Source organism: Anopheles marshallii, chromosome 3 (genome assembly GCF_943734725.1).
Source record: "Anopheles marshallii chromosome 3, idAnoMarsDA_429_01, whole genome shotgun sequence".
In the NCBI taxonomy this organism is placed as follows: domain Eukaryota; kingdom Metazoa; phylum Arthropoda; class Insecta; order Diptera; family Culicidae; genus Anopheles; species Anopheles marshallii.
This window is the reverse complement of record NC_071327.1, coordinates 74,381,412-74,401,409: the sequence shown is the minus strand read 5'-3', so window position 1 is coordinate 74,401,409 and position 19,998 is coordinate 74,381,412. Positions and strand designations below refer to the sequence as shown.

Below are 19,998 nucleotides of genomic sequence, written 5' to 3'. Positions count from 1 at the left end.
GCTTTTTTATACATATCCCTTCGCTAAACTATCTTTTACCAGCCCGGTTGTCTGCTTGCATGTGGCATTGTGCTTCAGAAGCACGGAAATCGTAATCAAATGCAAAGAGAATAAATATTGAATCAAAAGGAGATCAACACTTACGAACACAATTCCACTCGGCAGACGACACGCCGAAAGCGTGCGGATCTTTTTACAGACCCACCACAGTCGCGACTCGTCCCATACATTTTGCCATGTTCGGGTTGATATCTTTCGCAATCGTGCGCTGCACCTGTTTAACTGCGCTGGTAAACGCAATGTCGCACAGGGACAGCTCTCCACCACCAAATCCGGCAGCTTTGCCCAGCTTGGAACCAAGCGTTCGTAGGATCTGTTGACGCTGCTTAATGTTTTGCTTGTTGAGCAGCAGATAGCACGAATCCAGGATGGAGTCAACCTCATCCACGTTGTCCTGCTGTTCATAGTTGAACTCGCTCGGACCACAGCGTGACAGGTAGCGAAGGATGTTCACCTCACCACAAATCGGTACGTAGGACGTGGGTGATGTAATCATTTCCGTGTACGCTCCAACTAAAGGGAAAGAAAATTAACGTACCACTCATAAATTATTCCTCCATCGATCACAGTTGTGCACTTAATACGAACCGTTCTTCCAAATTAACGTCACTTTGATCTGCGGAAGGTTGGATGCCGTCGATTCGCTGTTTGTAATAGCACTTTGGAAAGTTAGCGCTTCGTCACTCAACTTTGGTACAGTAGAATGGGTGAAGCATTCCACATGCAAATTAAGCCTATTCTTCCACAAATTCTTGAGCGCCAGCAAGCTGTAGGGAACGTATTCGGGACTAGCATTTACCACGAAATCCTGCAGATAGGTGAGCTAAAAACGAAAAATAAGTTCAATCAAATGGAAAAACATTCCGAACGAGCTTTCTTACATTAATGGGCTCTGCCTTCAATTCAGCTTCAGACTTGAGCGAAGTGGACGGTTGTGCAGGTGATTTAGCGTTTAGTTTCAGTTCGGTGCGCAATGATAATATCTCATTCTTCAGTTCCGCTAGCTGCTGCAAGACACGTTGCTGTCTTTCTGCCAACATTCTCAGCTCGTCGTTCTCTGCCTGCAATGAGCAGATGCAAAACGAAACCCCCGGAAGGGTAAAAATAACCATATGCAATAGCGTTCGAGACGGGACAAAAGGGAATGGTAGGACGGTGAAGCAATCCTTCTATTATAAGGCCGAAACGATTTAATATATTACGACCTTTAATATATTATAACCTTTTGCAGTAAATTATCAATTTCGATCGACATCGGATCGACGGTAACTCCGGCACCTCCAATCTTGTTATTGGTGAACGCTTTCGGATCGAATGCAGCCGTACAGACCGGCTTCAGGGTGTACATGCAGGAAGGAACCTCGCACACGACGTTCGGGCTCATCACCGGTTTTAGGGAATACATTTTTGAGCACTCTTTTGTGATGATACTAATGCGAAATTTACTTCCTACACACGCCACTAGACAATTACCATAGCACGCAACTCAAAGGCGAAGAAAACAGCTATTGCTTGGTAAACTTTTCACTTTCCACTAGTTTTTCATGTTGCTCACCGCACGCGTGTTGCTGATGCAAACCGAAAACGACAAACGTCAACATATGACATTGTTGACGTTGGAGCTGTTTGTCAAATTTGGCCAAACGATTCTGGAAGCCAAGTGCCCAAGAAACGTTGCTCTAGAAACGCATTCATAAAAAGGGCCATTGTCGCATTGGAATGACTGTTTGTTGGCCTACGATCAACTCGTTCACACATTACAACAAAACACATCAACGTAGATTGGGAATAAATTTCGAAAACACATTCATATCCAGCAATCGCGTCGGTGAATCAAACAGTAAATAATCGAGCCATTGGCGTAAAAAGAGCAATTTTATGTTAATAACGTCTTCCGTCTTCCAGTTTTCCCACCTATAGCGGTCATCGAAAGCATGTACTTCGGGAAAAAGGAGAAAACAATCCACCGAACCAACCATGCAAAATGCCTTAAATTCAAAGATGCTATAATTTATAGTTCCATGATTTTTGTAGCTATGTGTTTATACTTCCTAACTCACTACGGTTATTTTTCGCTCTTTCTCTTTCGCGCTCTCTTTTCATATGTCAACGGTGTGTGTTTTTCGTTGGATCGTACGTAAACAAAAATATCTGTTCCCAAACCCTTTCGTCACGCTTTTATGATCTGCTACGCATATTTTATCTGATAAGAGCTGTTAAAGAATAAAAAGTCGCAAATGTTGCCATTACACTATCGCTTTTGCTAAAATTTGTGCATTTATTCACTCTCAGTGCCTGTTGCTTCACTGTATAAAGTGTTTTTTAAAAGAATGTTTCGTAAAATATTTCCCACAACGAATGTGGTGAAAGTTGCTCAAAGATGTATCCATAGAAATGTTAGCACTACAGTACGGCCGCGAATCTGCATCGTAGGGGCTGGCCCAGCTGGCTTCTACACTGCCCAGTACATCCTGAAACATCTGGACAACTCTGATATCGATATTGTAGAAAAACTGCCGGTTCCTTTTGGATTGGTGAGGTAAACATGGATTGGTGAGACTACATGCACTGCACTACATGATGAAATAATCTTCTGTTGCTTGCTTGTATCATTGTAGGTACGGTGTAGCACCAGACCATCCGGAGGTGAAAAATGTTATCAATACATTCACCAAAACAGCTGAAAATCCTCGTGTACGATTTCTTGGAAATTTGTGTTTGGGAAAGGATTTCACACTTGAAGAACTGCGGGAACGATATCACGCTGTGCTACTTGTAGGCATACATAATGTACAATCGAACCGGACTTTAATGCTAAACGGTTTACATTCTTCTAGACCTATGGGGCAGAACAAGACAATACGTTGAACATTCCAAACGAAACCCTGCAAAATGTACTCTCGGCACGAGAGTTCGTCGCTTGGTATAATGGGTTGCCCGGGTTTGAGAACTTAAATCCTGACCTTAGCGGTAAATCTATGACCTTATTAGGGCAGGGAAATGTAGCTGTCGACGTAGCACGGATCGTCCTGTCCAGTGTGGACGATCTAAAAGTAAATGAACCAACTGTGGATTTATTTAATGCACACGTTTTGATAAGCATATCTTTCTCCGTAGAAAACTGATATTACTGAGTATGCTCTGGATACTCTTTCGCGAAGTCGTATCGATACTGTTCATCTCGTTGGACGAAGAGGTCCTTTACAGGCAGCATTCACGATTAAGGAACTGCGGGAAATGTTGAAACTCTCCAATTGCGTCACGAAATGGCGGGTTGATGATTTCGATAGTAAGTGAAAACACACCACCCTCGAATGGCTTCGTTAATGGTTACGCTTGTCTTCCTGTTCTACAGATGTAGAAGAATCCATACCAAATCTACCTCGTCCTAGGAAACGTATCACTGAACTGATGGTGAAAAGTTTATCAGAACAGCAACAGAATAAAACTCCCCACTCGGAACGATGCTTTCTACCAACATTCTTCCGTTCGCCGGTTAATTTCGTTGGCACCGACAAGGTAGAAGCTGTAGAGTATGTCGTCAATAAGCTGGTTGAGGGTAGAGCCCTTCCAACCGATCAGCGGGAAACGATAGCGACGGATCTTGTGTGTCGTAGCATCGGATACCGTGCCGTGAGCGTGGACAATCATATCAATTTTGACGATCGCAAAGGTTGTGTTTTCAATGCTGGAGGTAATTTCGGGAAAACAGTGCATTTAATTACCTTCGAAATTCTCACATCTCCATAATAATTCCCTTTCAGGGCGTGTTTTAAAACAAAATCTCACGGGAAGTGACCAAACAATTGACGACATTGAAGATAAGTACGAAATTGGCCTGTACGCATCTGGGTGGCTTGCAACTGGGCCGACGGGCGTAATTCTTACGACGATGAATAATTCCTTCGGCGTTGCCGATACGGTGTGTCGTGATTTCAATAGCAACACCATACGTTTAAAGGGTTCGCGACCCGGACTAGACCTTTCCGGTCGTACCTATGTCAGCTGGAACGGATGGAAAGCCATTGATGGCGAAGAAGTTAGACTTGGTGTTGCAAAAGGAAAACCACGAGAAAAGCTTACCTGCGTTAAAACTATGCTGCAGATTGCATCAAATGCAAGCTATTAAGTTCTTTGAGAACGCCGCACAGTTTGTTATTGCCAGCACCTGCCGCTCTGATGTATTGGTAGTTAGATTTTAGCAACGTTTTTTTTATTACTTTCATCCTTCAATATCTCTGGGAGTGGATCATACAGGCGATAATATTTAACAAATAGAATCATCACTCACGGCACATTGATTGTTGTTGGTAGATTTAGTTTTCTCTCAAAACATATCACCATAATGGGTTTTATTTTCTCAGCATCGCTTTAGATACTTCTTCGCATCCTTGCTATCGTTGCCGAAGGTTTTCCCAAACCTGTAACATCGAAATACGATAATTAAAACCGACTCAATTCACCATTTAATTGGTCTCACCTAAACATAGCTCCAGGAACGTGCCCTTGATAGTTAGGCAGAAGACCAATCGTTTTGTGATAGATTTCATTCACCCTCGCCGATGGTTGCGTCGTTCCGGCACCGGCCAATGTTATCGGCTCCCAGTCGGTGCTCCGTCGGTGATTGTAACTGTTGGTAAAATCACAGAGCGCTTTCGACGTAAGCGGTACGTTCGCTTCTCCGAATCTTGGCCAAAGGAACGGTTTGTGTCCAGTGTATCCTAAATTAAGATAGAAAGAAGAAAAATCCGTGAGAAAGATGCACACAAACACACTAAAAACCGTTTCTTCACAAACTCGTAGCGTAAGACATCCTTCTGCAAAATGTGAACTGTAGCTCTAAAACCTAAAGTGCGTCCAAAGTATACGATAAGGAGAATGGATTTAAAATGCCTTCACTTGCAATAAGCTCCCGTAGCCTCCAAGGCAGTGCCCGAAAACAAACTAACTGTCATTTCTATCGATCAAACATTCGGCAACATTGAGCTTGCATATTGGGGTTTTGCACATCAAAACGCAGCGGAGAAGTGCTAAACTAGGCCAATGCTAATCAACGGCCCGGCGCGTCACTACTGGTTGAAAGTGAAACCAAAGACGTCAATCAGCGGAATTGCAATGCGAAACACGTATGGGTAAAAAAGATTGCACCACAATTGGTAGCATTTAAGCGGATTTCTCATATGCTAATGATGATTGGTACTGGTGGAACTTTTTGTAGTATTTGCAGTACGACAATAGTTAAATTCATTTCAAATTCTTTCAAAAAATTCAATTTCCTCGTATGTATTCTGTCGTACTATGATATTCTATCAAAAGGGGGATTTTCCTTTGATTCAGTTTTTTAAATCGTGTTCAAAATTCAAAGTTTCTATTTATTATTTACCTAAAAAAACTGTTAAACGATTAGAGGTGATTATATCAAATGAACCATTCAACGCAACACTATTGCACAATCCAAAACAACAACAAACTTCAATTCGTTAAGCTGGGAAGAAAATGTACATTTAAATAGTCTAAACCGAACGCACGATTAGCGGTTAGCTATGTACCGTTGCAAGCATTACCTAGTTTGATCCACTTTTCCGGATGTTCGTTCGGCAGTGCCATCGGTGGTGTATCGCGGGAAAAGTAAGGTAAACCGGGCAGTGGTGGTAAATTTTCCATCGGTACCTCCTTCACCACGCTGAGCGCATCGGGACGCACCAATCGGAGCGGAATCTCATAATCGTTCAGTCGAAGCTGAAAAGGATTAAAAAGAGGCACGCTTATAATGGCAGCAAATTTCGGTGCTGGAAGTGAAAAGAAGTAAAAACCCCCCAAACCCCGTACCATCCGTTCGCCGAGACTTCCTTTGGAGATGGTTGAGATTGGTTGTGCAACACGATGGCGCAATCGTTTCAGCTGGGCCCGCGTTCGCTGACAGTCGCGCTCAAACTCGGACAAACCTTCCGTAGTGGTGACGGCATACCGTTTGCCAAATTTATCCTTCGTCCTCGGTATGTAACCCTCGTAACCGGGCATCGGCGTGTGATGGTAGATCGTGTCCCGCTGATCATCATCCTCCCGGCGTCGATCTTCCTCGTCCAGCTGTGTAGCAACGGGTTGTCGTTCGATCTAAACGGAACGATAACAGTACAGGAAAATTGTGTTTCGGAAAACAGCAAACAAGAATAGGATATCTTACCGAATACTCATCATTTGTTCGATCGGAAAGGATCAGCTTTTCCGAGTGGGCCACCGTCGGATCGATCAATAATCGATGCGTGAGTGATGAGTATGTATTACCGATCCGATACATGTACTGCGGACAATATCCTGTATAGCTGTAAAATATAATATTGGTTACTGGAAGCGTTCATCATTTTAATGGAGACGCCTGGTCATTTGATACAAATGCAGTGGTTGGTGTCATAAAACAGGATCTATATTTAACACTGCACGATGTGTTGTCTGCAAATATACACACACCATATTTTATTAGATTCTCTCACATAAATTCACCCCACTATTGATTATCGAAATCCCCCTGTTTGACTGCATTAAGCACAGCTGAGTCCAATCGCACAAGTTCAAGGTGAAGCTACCACTAAACCACAATTGCCAAACAGTAATTCGCACCAAAAGTGGCATATTGTGCAAAAAAAAAGCAACGCAAAGGTCCCATCCATTTTTTTGTTTATTTTTCCTCTTTTTGGAAAACAAAACTGCGGTTCAATAAATATCACACCATCGAAGCAAACCGCTAAGGGTCTGTCACGTCCCGTATAACCGTTTAATGTATTATTTTCCTTTTTTCCTTTTTCATTGACGCATAGCGTGTCTGCTATTAGCCCGATGGCATGAAAATGGCACCCCAGAACGATACACCCCACCGTGGGAAAATAGTACTGCATGTGTTTTAGCGAGAGACGAATGCAGCCGGGAGGCCAAAGTCTCTATAATTCAAATATAATAATGTGTTTTAGCGACCGGTGTAGCTACTGTTGCGTGAATTGCGGCAGGTTTAGATGAACTTGGGTACACACAAGTATCGGTTAACACCTGCCTACAAGGAACAAGCAATGTCACGGTGACATGACCGACGTAGAATTGTGAAATAGGGATGTTTATGGGAAAATATACTTTAATCTTTCAATAAAGTGTACTTTAGGAAGGTAAAGAAGGAAAATTTGTGGTGAAATCTTTTAAACATACATCTGTTACCACCTACGTTCGAATTTCGTACCGGTTGTATTGAGCCTCGTGCCACTTGTTTCGATTCGCGTGCCAGTACGATTGACTCATATGCCACTACCTTCGAATCGTTGTGCCACCACCATCGTATTTTTGACGTCTCACGTTGTTTATTGACATTTGAACATGTCTTGTGGCCAGTTGAAGTTGGATATCGTTTTTGCAATATGCAACAAAAATATTCAAATATTCCAAGTATGAGTTGTCAAAAATACAATGGTAGCGGCACAACGATTCGACCCGTAGTGGCACAACGATTCAATCGTACTGGCACGCATTCCAACCAGATGGCACACGAATCAAAGCAAGTGGCACGAGGTTCAATGCAACCGACACGAGTATTGAACGCGGGTGGAAACAGGTGTAACTCTCATATACGAAGCATAGCGCCGAAATAAATCACTACTTACCCAGGCATAAAATGTGGCTGAGGTGTTGAAACACGACCTATATTGGGTAGTGACATCCTTGCAATATTTAAATATATTTGATCACCCTAATTTTTCAACAGCACTCAGTTTCGTGTCGATTCTGCCTTGAAATTAAAACAATAAGCAAACAACAGATAACATTAGCACAATTTTTTTTTGCGCTTGATTTCATTTCCAACACTGCAGCAGCAATGGTTGTAGAGCAAAAGCAATTAATACCAACGATCATAATTGGGTCGTTAAACTGCACAACTGATGGGTGCAACCGGAAATCACAACCAACTCACCTGTTCGAAACTTCCGACGTTTTAGACCGTCTGATGCAGGAAATGACTGTAAATTAAGTTCTTCCCTTCAAAACGATGGAAAGACCGCGAAAACGGAACAGTCCACGGACGGAGCTCAGGAAATTGCAACGCCGTTCCAAACTAGCTGCCCACAGCTCGGAGCAGGAATAAATCGGATGAACTTCAAATTTGTTATATTTGCAAACAGAAATTCGAGATTCCTTCAGTCTTTCAGGCCCTGGACTAAGCTGGGTACGATTTGGGATCCGGAAAAAACCTCACACAACTGAACTGATTTGTGAGAACGCACGTGTAAAAGGTACTACTTTCCCGTACGTTCTGTCGACGCCTTCTGCGACCGACTGGATTGAGCTACCAAAATACAGCGGCAATACTGCACGAACCCTAGCGCACAACTGTTGGACATGGTGGGCTATGAAAAGTTCGATTGCTTCACGGTTTTAGCCGTTTCGGTTCTGAAGTGTACCAACTGTTGGGCCCCCTCCTCTTTACGTGCCCCGCTGCTTGGCACACAGCACATGGCGGCCGCTTGCCACTGTTTGAACGTAACGACTTGTTTAGTACCGGCGTGGAAAAGCGCACTTGAAGTTCCACGGCTTGGAAAAGGTCCTTTTCCGTGGAGGTCCTGTGCCACGTTCAACGATTGTTCAAACAGCAAAGGGAGGCGAAGAAGAAAGGGAAAGCATCGCGTTGTGTGTATGTGTGTGCATTGCAAATGAAACGAAACGCACTACGATGTCTAATAAAATCATCCACTTTATATGCTGTGTGGAAGTTTGAAGCAAACGGAAGCAAATACATAAATGTGTTTTTACCTTATTCCTTTCGGCGTGGTTTTAGCTCGTCTTTTGCAAAACCTTCAAATGATAGGACAATACGTCTAGTCCAATTTCTGCTGCATGATATTTATCTAATCTCTTCGCATTTCGCCACAAAAAGTGCAGAAAAGACAAAAAAACCATTTCGTTTGGCGGTCGTTATCCTTGTCCTTTGAACGACTAGCGTCTTAATAAACGGAGCTCATTGGAAAAAGGAAATGACTCCCCTCGGGCTCCCTATTCACCCGACCAATTCTGTTCCACACTAATAGCAGTCAACCCTCCGCTCAGCTGACGATGATGCAAACAAATTTCGTTGGCCTACGACGCGACTCCGCCCCGACCGACTTTGGGAAAGGGCCGTCGCAAAACTGCAACGGAAGGACGCGCCAGTTCATAAATTGTCAATCATTCGGCAACCTTCTTTTGATACCTTCCCGTCTGGTGAGAACCGTCAAGAGAACGTCGTGATTTATCGATCTACCACCAACTGCTCTCGACCCTTAATCAATTTGCAACGGCTCAAACGAAGGTCCCTTTTGTTATTGGGTTTGCGTTCTGTTTTTTTGTTTCTTCTCCGTTTGCGGGTTTTAATGCTCGACTGGCATGCACCGTGGGCTGAAACTCTACAAGGGCCATATACCTTTGACCGTCCCTGTCGTCCCTGTCATCAGAGCAAAAACTGATTACCATCCGATAGATGACAATGTTTAAATTTCTTACTTCCATTAAGTGGCTATTGATTGGAATTGATGTTTACTGTAATTTACTATCTCCTAAGGGCTTCTCCTTCTATACCAGCACACGAAAACCTCAAGAGGTCTAGAAGTGGTCTGCCATTTCTGGCTTATTTTGACTTAAATAAACCGTAAATGCTGGATAATTTATCCCTGCGTCTGGGGAGGATTAGTCTAGACGGGATTTTGGACCGGTCCGGTCGTGTAAAGACGAGTACGGCTAGCAATACACCATTGGTACGACCCCATCTTAAGAGTTTAAGCTTTCTTATCTAAGCTATGCAAATAACCTTGATGTCAGTTATATTGAATAATTAACGATCATCATATTTTTAGATTAAAATGCATTTTCACACAAAAAACATGCTGTTCTTTAGTGCTTCGGTACGACATATCCTCAAGGTCTTTTAGAACTAACAATTCCTGGTGTCATATTTCGATACAATGTACCGTATTGTAACAATTTGCATAATGAATAAAAATAACAGACGTCAATAGAAAAAGAACATTGGCATATCAACGTCAATAAGCTCAAACAAATAAAACAAGTACGCTCGCAGTACGCCCACACCCAACCCTACAGAGTACATGACTTAAATCGTGACGAATTAATTACGTTTCCGGTGGATATATTCGACAATAGCAACAACTGCACACTTTACAATCTTCCCAACATTGTGAGTAATCATTTGCAAAATCACCATAAGGTGCTAATTAGGTTAAAACATAACCCAGTTCAACACTACTCAATGCGGTCCAATTGTTTCTGCTATTCGAACTTAATATCGATGAGTAATCGTGTAGATCAAACGATACCACTTCGGGATTTTAAAATTCCAGCGAACATATTCGGGTGACAAATGTGAAAAGGAAATGAATCACATGTGACTTTGTCCATGTTATCGGCAGCGCTAAGGTGTGAATCGAATGATCGGTGGAGATCAAATAAATACACGATCGTGTCCGCAGCACAGTGTTAGTCTTTGCCGTTGTGTCGATACCGAAGGAAGTGGCGACAAGATACAGTGTTGCTGAAAGAAAATTGTGAACGATTCCGTGATTTATAAACAGCTCTGTTGGTGATTATTTCGGCGAGGTTGAAAATGTTGTACAAAATTACTGTAAGTTGTTCGTTACCGAAAGCTGTGAATATTTGCTAGTGTTGTGTTGCCTTTACTGATGTGTGCTTCTTTTTCATCGCTACAGCTCACTCACTTCGTTTGTGCGGCTATCGTACTAAATGTCGTTCATAGTGCACCGAGTCAAACAAACAGGGAAACATTACCACACCGACATGAAGATCGGTTGCTAGCTACGAATCTTCCTGCCAGCTCTTTAAGCCATTCGAACGATCCCGAACGAACGGTCCACAATGGAGACGCATCACACGATAATCAGCAAAATGGATCATCGCGTATGAAACGGGCAATCATCTTTAGGCCACTGTTCGTTTACCGACAGCAGGAGATTAAAAAGCAAAAATTGAATGAAATGCGACAACAGCAGCAACAGCAGATTCAACAACAGCAACAAAATGTAGCGTCTGCTGCGTGTGCTGCTTGCCAACATTATCAGCAGTCCACCAGACAGCCGGTACGATATTATGCACAGCAATATCCGTACCAGCGGTGGTAGTAAAAGGATGGTTGTATAAACAACAATTTGACCGTATGCGAAAATCATGACTAACGAGAATCTCATTATCATGCACGTACCAACCACAATATGTCGTGTACATATGTGATGATTGTGTTTGCTATTTATTGTGAGTTCATTCTACAACTGTAATTTATTTATGCAATAAAATACGATGTAAACAATTTTTATATTGTCCTTTGTTATTACATAGTTTTGAGAAAAACTTGAAAATTATATTATTTGAAAAAATTTGGCCTAAAGCTACTTGTGAAATTGCTAAAATCGGATAATTCTGCAGTAATGTAAGCAACTCTTTCTTGCGTTATACAAACCCGAGTGAACGAAAATTTGAATTTACCACGTGCATGCTCCATTCCACGCGGCAATTCTCATCTGTACCACACAATTAAATTTTATTGAATGTAGCTATATGCAGCCAAACACTTTTAATTTTATCATTTCTGTGTGTGGAGATAATATTCGAAAAATTATTTTCAATGCAAGATTGTAATACATTCACGAATGTTGAATAGATTTATGAAAATTTTAAAACTTTAAAAATGGATCGAACACTGTGCTATCCTTACGGAACGGTCCCATTGCCAACCGCTTACCGCAAAACCGGTTCGATGTACTGTGGTAATGTTAAGAATGACAACAATCGTTTGACGTCTGTCGCATGCACTGTGTGTATATTGTTGCGTGATTTCTTTCTGCACCCGTTGAATTCTGCAATTTTTTGGGTATTTTTGTACTGAAAGTACCATAGAAAATTTTACACAAACGCTACTACAAAAATGCTGTCCCGGGCGTGTAGACTTATGTCGAAGAATTCTCTCAATGGGAGAGCTGTTTGTGTGCAGGTAAAGATCACAAAAACATGCACCTCACCGGGCGTTCAAAACCTCTGATACAAACATTGCTTTTTCAGGAAGCATTGGCAGCAAACTGCTACCAACGAACGCGAGATTATCACATTGCGTCGGGAAATGTCGGTTTGCATAGGTCAGCTACCAAACCATCCACATTGTTAAATACGAAATTCTCCACCATTACACCGATTACGACTACAGTGTTGGTGAGAAATCTCAGCACAGCAGATGGAGATAAAACGGCCCTGCTGGACACTATCCCGGAACCACCAGCGATTCCACAAGCTGCACCGGAGATTGCCGACATCGTATCCGGTACGGAACCAGCTTTTGCCACCCTTGGTTTGGGTGGCTGGACGCCGGTCGGTATTGTGCAAAACTGTATGGAATTCCTGCACATTGGGCTCGACCTACCGTGGTGGGGTTGTATAGCAATCGGAACGGTTGTCGTACGAACGGTGCTGTTCCCGCTGGTCATTGCATCACAGCGCAATGCGGCTAAAATGAACAACCACATGCCCCAGCTGCAGGTGCTGCAGATGAAAATGACCGAAGCCCGCCAAGCAGGGAATGCCATCGATTCGGCACGCTACGGTCAGGAAATGGTACTGTTCATGAAGGAGAAAAAGCTGAACCCACTGAAAAACATGCTGGTACCACTCGCTCAGGCACCGATCTTCATTTCCTTCTTCATGGGACTGCGTGAAATGGCAAACACGCCAGTCGAATCTATGCGCGATGGCGGATTGTTTTGGTTTACGGATTTAACGATTTGTGATCAATTCTATGCGCTACCGATCATCACCAGCGCTACACTGTTTCTAACGATTGAGCTGGGTACGGATAGTGCACGAATGTCGGCAGCAAATATGCAAACGGCCAAGTACATCCTGCGTGCACTGCCGTTATTTATCTTCCCGTTCACCATTAACTTCCCGGGCGCGATCCTGTGCTATTGGGCGTGCAGTAACTTCTTCTCCCTGCTTCAAGTCGGCTTTCTGCGGATACCGAAAGTGCGAGATTTCTTCAAAATCGATCGTATCGTTACACACAGGCCAGAGACGCTTCCCATCAAAAAGAAGGGATTCACAGAAGGCATCAAGGAATGTAAGGAATATTTTATGTTGTGTACCTAGAACATTATTAACTTACCTTTCTATTTACCTTTAACTGTTTTGCAGCCTGGACGAACATGAAAATAAGCAAAGAGCTAGAAGAACGTGCCCGGGTCGATGAGATTCGTTTCCAAAAGGCTGGCAAAGGCCCTTTGGTGAAGACGTACAAATACGATCCCACTGCCCCGCGAACAGGCGCGCCCAATGCGGTTAATGCGAAGAAACGGTAATGCAACTTATCGCGATCACACTTGATCAGCCGTACTACACACCAGTGAAAAACCAAACCTTTACAGTAGCTGCAATAAAGCCATGTCCTTAGAAGAAAAAGGCATCCAAATCTGCCCTTTCTTTTCGGTTTATTTCAACGGCATTCCGATACACTGATTGATAACTTCCATCAGATGTGTGTTTTCCAGTGCGGCCGCCACACGTTCCTTATCGGTCAGCTGCTTATTGACGGCGTGCTCGGAAGCATGTGTGCCTGGATTAATTTCTACCGACACCTTAAATCGAGGAGGCAATGCTCGAAGAAGCTTGACGCGAATCGATAATCCAATCAGCGTTGCCATGCTACAGTGTGGGATCGTCGGTGTGAACAGGATATGAACAGTGCTTTTCTCATTATCCACCGTGATTAGACTTTGCTCCAGGACATGCAGTTCCTCAAGAGTTAGGGGATGTTCCGGATCGTTAATGTTTCGTATCAGATCTATGCATTGAAAAACCAACGTTGAAAGAGAGGCTATAAAACACATTCCCTCCATTACTTACCGAAAATTTCTCGCTCATCGAACGGATCCACCACATCCTCGTCCTCATCGTCCTTCGTTAACTTTCGATCTTCACACTTTTTGTACACATTTGGATTAATATTTTCCAACTCTGCCATGCTGTGGCGTATTGCAGCAAGCACAGATCCACAACAAAGTTTACTGCGCTGTAATTTCCCGATTCGTGAACCGGTTCAAAGCGGGCTGTGTTTTGCTTTTGTAACGAATTGTCATCATTGACAGGTACCGGCTGTCAAACAGAACGATTCGACGCAAATCATCTGTGGTAATCAAATCCGCAATTCATTGTACGTTCTTCGTAAAGCGAGGTTTTACGTGTTTTGGTACATAGTTATTCGATTTTGTTTGTGAATTATACATCGGTAGAGAACATGTCGTCGAGATACGATCGCGCTATTACCGTCTTTTCACCGGACGGCCACTTGCTGCAGGTAGAGTACGCCCAAGAAGCGGTCCGCAAAGGATCGACCGCAATCGGAGTGCGCGGTAAGGATGTTGTGGTGCTCGGCGTAGAAAAGAAATCTGTCGCCAAACTGCAGGAAGAACGTACCGTCCGGAAGATTTGTCTGCTGGACCATCATGTCGTGATGGCATTTGCTGGCCTAACGGCCGACGCTCGTGTACTGATCAACCGCGCCCAGGTACAGTGCCAGTCACACAAACTCTCGGAGGAAGATCCCGTTACGCTGGAGTACATCACCCGCTACATTGCTGAGCTGAAGCAGAAACACACGCAGAGCAACGGACGTCGTCCTTTTGGCATTTCCTGCCTGATCGGTGGCTTCGACTATGACGGCGTACCGCATCTATACAAAACGGAACCATCCGGTGTGTACTGCGAGTGGAAGGCCAACGCTACGGGCCGCTCGGCGAAGACGGTGCGCGAATTCCTAGAGGAGCACTATTCTCCGGCCGCGGTCAGTACAGAGGAGGGAACGATCACGCTAGCAATACGGGCCCTGCTTGAGGTGGTGCAGTCTGGACAGAAAAGCCTAGAGGTTGCGGTAATGAGACGCGACGAACCGATGAAGATGCTGGACGCTCAAACGATTGAAGAGTACGTGAAAAAGATTGAACTAGCGAAGGAGGAGGAGGCAGAGAAGAAAAAGGCGAAGAAGTGATTTACCCTCGCTGAACCGCGCTTTCGGACTGCACTGTCATGTTTTCTTATATCTAATTTCGCGAAGGACTGCGGAGGATCAAGTCTGATGCGGTGGTTGATATAAAATATTGCATTAAAATCACTGAATACACTTGATGGAATGGATGATCGGTTAGTTGTTTGTTTGGATGATTCTTGTACGCCGAGATATTTGCGAATTCCGAAACATGCTTGAAGATCGTTCGGTTTTGATCGAATTCGAAGGTGTATTACGTAGAATAGAGTTTCTTTGTATTGTTTGTACTTGTTAATTTAAGAAAGATTTGGTATTAGTCGTAGAAATCGTCGGCAGTCATAAGACAGAAACCCGTTCGTCATACAAATCACACGACTGGATCTGAGATAGTTCGACTATTGAAACTGTAACGGTTTGAGATACTTCATATGGTAGAATGGTCTTTCGGTCTTGAATATAAGATTCAACATCCGGTTCACATCGAAGTAAAGACTCTGGGTGTATATGGGATTCAAATCTCTCAAAATATTAACAGACAAGGAGTTATATAAAAAAAATGCATACAAAACATATTTATTCATTCATAGTATTATGCAGTTATGTTACTGATCAGTCGGTATATAAATGCACAGTAATTGTAGAACGCACAAACATAAAATCAGTACACTTGCTTAGGATATTGGTCCAAAGCTTCCTTTAGCCCCAAACATTCGGTACGAAGAGTTTTTTCTTCCTTGGACGCCGTGTTGTAGTCGTTTCCGGTTTAGTGTCTGGCGGTTGCACGGAATCTTCCCGCCTGTGAGGAAGCAAACGGATTTGTTCAATATTACTCGTAATTCTTTTACGACATGAAAAAGATGTACCTTTTGCCGTTATAGTATGCTGCACCATCGTTTCGTTTCCATCCACTACCACCTCCACCCCCAGTCGGGTAGGGATAGTAGTAACCATTGTAATAGTTGTTCCACTTCCATCGAAGGTAAGGATCGTTCCAGACATTTCTAGAACCCGTTGTCCAGTGATCCTCATAACCAGGCACACCGTAATAGTTGGGATTACCACTATAAACGGCTACATTTTGTGATTCAGCAGTGGTTGGTTGCTGATAATAACCGTAGCCATTTGCCGACGGTCTGTTATGCGCCATGAAACAAGAAATCGTATTATTTCACGTAAGTTGTGAAACATTTTAGCACAAACGATCACTCACCGTATGGCTGAACCGGTGCCGTAGTAATACTGTGACGATGGATAAAAAAATGGATCTGCCACGACACAATTCCACCGGAAAGTGGCACAGCAGCACAGCACAGCCAGCAACAACGATCTCGCCAAACCTTGATGTTTGCACCCTGAAGCCATATTCTAAACTGTCCCTGAAATGGACCAATTGCACCTAGTTTTGATCTGTCTCGACTCTTCGTAACCTCGTTCCACCGCTAACCGTCCGGTGCATGAATCGGTTGAGGCTTCACTTCTTACAAGGTGCAGATGTTGATGGAAAACATTAGCACCTTCCGGAGCAGGAAACGATCGCTGCTGCGCCAACCTTTTTTCTTCCTCTTAGCAGCACAAGCAGGGTGCTAAATGCGTGTTTTGATGCCGATCCGATGATCGTACTGGAACCGTGTGCTAGACAATCTGCTACATTTTAGAATGCCTCGTAAATGCCATTACGCTTACTCACACGATGCAGTTAGCGATGCGATACATGAGTCAACCTTCTTAGTTGCATAAAATGTAAATAGCTGCATAGCACAGGTAAGTAACCCACTTTAAACTGGCGGTGTGAAGAAAAAGCAGCTTCAGAGAAAGCGAATGTGCGAAACCTTTTTTCGCCGTACCGAGCACATTTCACACATCCAGTGTCGTGACCTGGAAGCAGGCTGAACTTGAACGAGGGACATAATTTACAGCCAAACTGTTTGAGATGTGTGGTGTCCACGCGTGGGGTCTATTTTTATGATGAATTAATCGTGCCATTCTACGCCTTTACTACCAATTCCACGCTTCAAATCCATCCCTAAGAACCCATCTGTCCAGCATGGTCAAATTCGAGCAACTTAACCGTAGGGTGTAAAATTCGGACCCTCCGTTCTAATTACCAAACGAGTTCAAGAATTCATGTTCCTGATGTTAAGATATCGCGTAGATGTGCCACAATGTTTTTTTTTTTATTAGCTGATTTAGCACACGCCAGCACAACACTTCAGTATAAATAGATATCGTACGATTACGATTGGCTTAATTTGCTAACAATTATCACAACATGCGCGCCCAGTATGGTAGCAAAAACAACCCCCAATTCTATCGACCCGTTTGCGGTATTAAAGCGTTCTGGACGCGTTGCTTCTTGATCTGCTGCTGCCGGTACACGAACAGTGGACGGAATATGATGGCACGTTTGCTTCGACTGCTCGATGGAATGGGTGTGTCGACGGATTCCACGTGCGATAGCGGCACATCGGCGATGCCATTTTGCTCCAGCGGCAACACATGCAGCGCAGGTTCGATCTCGTGTGTTTTCTCGACCGTTGGTGCACTATCCACCGTAAGTAGTATGCTGCATAACAGTAGCCCAAAGAAGATTACCACTTGTGTCAGCTGCAAAACGGGAAGTTTCAGTAAGTTATTGATTGCCACGCGTTAACATTTTCAATCACTCTTACCTTTACTTTGCACTTCATTGTAAATGTTTTGGTTTTATGCTTTAAATGTTCACACACTAATCAAACACTAGGTTTTCAATCAAATTTCGTCCACACTTAAGCGCTGCTTGTCTCAAACTGATGCTCCAACCGAAACAAAGCATAGTAATTTATACTTCGTCAGACGATCGCCTTCAACGCGTACCATTTAGCACCTCCGTTTTTTTTTTGTCCCTATGGCCGTTTTGCCGTGGTGCGTTGATCAATCCCAAAATCCGGATGACGTTAGGAACATACGGTGGGCTATACGTAATTTTTGGTTTTCCAATCGCGGACAGCATTGAGTCAGCGTACAAATCAATTAACTACAGATGACTTAATCTATGTATCATGCAAGCTATTTTTAGAACTAACGCTAACGATGGGCAGGCGAAAGCTCGCTAAATGATGATTAGTTGCGTTTTCTGAAAAGGACATCTAGTAAACGGGCGGAAATCGACTTTTGTACTAAAATCCACTTAAGATACTAGGCGCCTCCATTCGATAGAAAATGAATCCAGAAGGCAACAAAAAAAATGAATCAAGAAAGCTTTGACCTTAAATTTAACATGATTGAGAAAGTAGAATCTGTTGAGCACGACCTAAAGCATGTTATACTATGATTCTAAGAAACCTTAGATTTAAACTTTTTTAATTAATAATTATACATTGAGCAATGATTATACAAACTTTTCTCCGTAGAAACAAATAACCTATCAGGCTGCAAATGCAAAGATGTAAATGTTCTGTTTTTAAAGTATCTAAATTTAACCAAAAATAGACTTTCATCTATTACTGCTGGTTGTTCAAATGCAGCAGATAGGTTCAATGGTCCTTGAGGGCCATGATGAACCATCATTGGTGCGAGTGTGATCAAACTAAAAATAACCCTACAGCCCTGTGCCATCATATCTGCAGCGGTATGATTCCCTTCTGAACATCCCTTGAAGGTGTGTGACCCTGTCATAGAGCGTGCACTGTTTGTTTAACACATTCTCTGGAACTGTTGGGTATATTGTACAAACATCTGCTGGCCCTGAATGGGTTGTAACGGACGCATACGAGTGTGTCAGTGGTGCTGCTTTACAGAAATTGATGATTTATTACATCACACATTACGCCCTTCAACGAGATCGACAAAGTGCTAGCGTGCACAATCATCTTCTGCTATTGGCTCACATTTCTTTCCATGTTTACTAAACACTTGCACAGTGCTCGATAAAAATGCGTTCACTTGTGTTACCAATAAATAGCTCTATTTGTTTTCCTTTTTCCATTTCCATGATTTTAGATGCAATTGTCACAAATTTGTATTCTGTTTTATGTGTTTTTTTTCTTGTTTGCTCCCGTTTTGCCATTTCGTGATAGTAGATGAAGCCGTGCAATGACGTTCACCGGTAAGCTAACTTGCACATTCTTATAACCTAACACGCGTAGCATACACACCGATGAACAGTAAAGCTGCAAAATATGCTCGAACCGTTTTTCCAAGGTATTGAGTTTACGTCTGGCTTGTTTTGCTTCTTTGTCACTGTTTTGTAGCTTTCATTTCTATATTATATTTAAGGATGTTTAAAGGATTTTTTGATTTGCTTGTTCAACTATGACATAGTTTATAGGTTCATTAAACACTGTAATGTTTGGAACAGTTTGCGCATTTGTAACATGTTTCTGTGTTGTTTTGAAAAAAAGTAATTCAATAATCGCTTCCTATTTATGATCTTCGCTTATTCGTTGAAGGTATAAAAATAATTTCGCTTCAGTTTTCTTTGTCTGTTTCATATGATGGTTTTGTTTGTGTTTTAACGCTCACCTACCTCAGGGTTGTAAATAGTAGAGACAATTTCGTGCCATTTCTTTCCATATTTATCATTCACACGTCGTTCATCTTTACGGGCTTCCCATTCCAGTAGGTATGTTTATTGCAGAAACACTAGCGAATTCGATTTTTACGCATGTTTTCTTCACTTTGGTGCAAGTTTCAAGATGTGATGTTTTGTTTGTTTTTTCTCCTTGCAAAGATGCAAATAAATCGATTGTGAAAACTGCGCTCTTTTAAATTTCGCTTAAAGACGACCTTTCTCTTCACCTCAATTACTATTATTCCCCACAATATCTTGACAACATCGTACGACGTTATGCGGGTATTATAAATTTCTTTTCAATCTTTGCTATTGAATGCATTGT

At 42.8% G+C, this 19,998-nt stretch overlaps 8 protein-coding genes across 8 annotated transcripts; 4 read left to right on the top strand and 4 right to left on the bottom strand.

The window, feature by feature from the left end:
- Positions 1-193: 193 nt before the first annotated feature.
- On the bottom strand, positions 194-1,465 carry LOC128713510 (probable aminoacyl tRNA synthase complex-interacting multifunctional protein 2). The gene is made up of 4 exons (XM_053808371.1): positions 1,283-1,465; positions 942-1,121; positions 649-883; positions 194-573 (listed from the first exon to the last, which is right to left on the bottom strand). The coding sequence occupies exons 1-4, from the start codon at positions 1,463-1,465 to the stop codon at positions 194-196; spliced, it is 978 nt and encodes a 325-aa protein (XP_053664346.1).
- Positions 1,466-2,387: 922 nt separating this feature from the next.
- LOC128713149 (NADPH:adrenodoxin oxidoreductase, mitochondrial) lies at positions 2,388-4,189 on the top strand. Its single transcript, XM_053808010.1, has 6 exons — positions 2,388-2,599; positions 2,679-2,835; positions 2,898-3,113; positions 3,178-3,349; positions 3,416-3,754; positions 3,825-4,189. The coding sequence occupies exons 1-6, from the start codon at positions 2,391-2,393 to the stop codon at positions 4,187-4,189; spliced, it is 1,458 nt and encodes a 485-aa protein (XP_053663985.1). The 5' UTR covers positions 2,388-2,390.
- Positions 4,190-4,420: 231 nt separating this feature from the next.
- On the bottom strand, positions 4,421-7,759 carry LOC128714576 (UPF0605 protein CG18335-like). Its single transcript, XM_053809449.1, has 6 exons — positions 7,704-7,759; positions 6,245-6,383; positions 5,890-6,174; positions 5,625-5,799; positions 4,541-4,781; positions 4,421-4,481 (listed from the first exon to the last, which is right to left on the bottom strand). Exons 1-6 carry the CDS (start codon positions 7,757-7,759, stop codon positions 4,421-4,423), a joined length of 957 nt encoding a protein of 318 aa, XP_053665424.1.
- A 2,931-nt stretch (positions 7,760-10,690) lies between these two features.
- On the top strand, positions 10,691-11,222 carry LOC128715092 (probable serine/threonine-protein kinase cdc7). Its single transcript, XM_053809975.1, has 2 exons — positions 10,691-10,708; positions 10,794-11,222. Exons 1-2 carry the CDS (start codon positions 10,691-10,693, stop codon positions 11,220-11,222), a joined length of 447 nt encoding a protein of 148 aa, XP_053665950.1.
- An 800-nt stretch (positions 11,223-12,022) lies between these two features.
- Positions 12,023-13,442, top strand: LOC128713763 (mitochondrial inner membrane protein OXA1L). Its single transcript, XM_053808629.1, has 3 exons — positions 12,023-12,088; positions 12,157-13,204; positions 13,279-13,442. Exons 1-3 carry the CDS (start codon positions 12,023-12,025, stop codon positions 13,440-13,442), a joined length of 1,278 nt encoding a protein of 425 aa, XP_053664604.1.
- A 129-nt stretch (positions 13,443-13,571) lies between these two features.
- On the bottom strand, positions 13,572-14,104 carry LOC128713769 (MIP18 family protein galla-2). The gene is made up of 2 exons (XM_053808636.1): positions 13,987-14,104; positions 13,572-13,924 (listed from the first exon to the last, which is right to left on the bottom strand). The coding sequence occupies exons 1-2, from the start codon at positions 14,102-14,104 to the stop codon at positions 13,572-13,574; spliced, it is 471 nt and encodes a 156-aa protein (XP_053664611.1).
- A 240-nt stretch (positions 14,105-14,344) lies between these two features.
- LOC128716340 (proteasome subunit alpha type-7-1) lies at positions 14,345-15,140 on the top strand. The gene has a single exon (XM_053811259.1). The coding sequence runs from the start codon at positions 14,378-14,380 to the stop codon at positions 15,125-15,127; it is 750 nt and encodes a 249-aa protein (XP_053667234.1). The 5' UTR covers positions 14,345-14,377; the 3' UTR covers positions 15,128-15,140.
- Positions 15,141-15,820: 680 nt separating this feature from the next.
- Positions 15,821-16,486, bottom strand: LOC128715364 (uncharacterized). The gene is made up of 3 exons (XM_053810247.1): positions 16,335-16,486; positions 15,988-16,257; positions 15,821-15,920 (listed from the first exon to the last, which is right to left on the bottom strand). Exons 1-3 carry the CDS (start codon positions 16,484-16,486, stop codon positions 15,821-15,823), a joined length of 522 nt encoding a protein of 173 aa, XP_053666222.1.
- Positions 16,487-19,998: the final 3,512 nt, after the last annotated feature.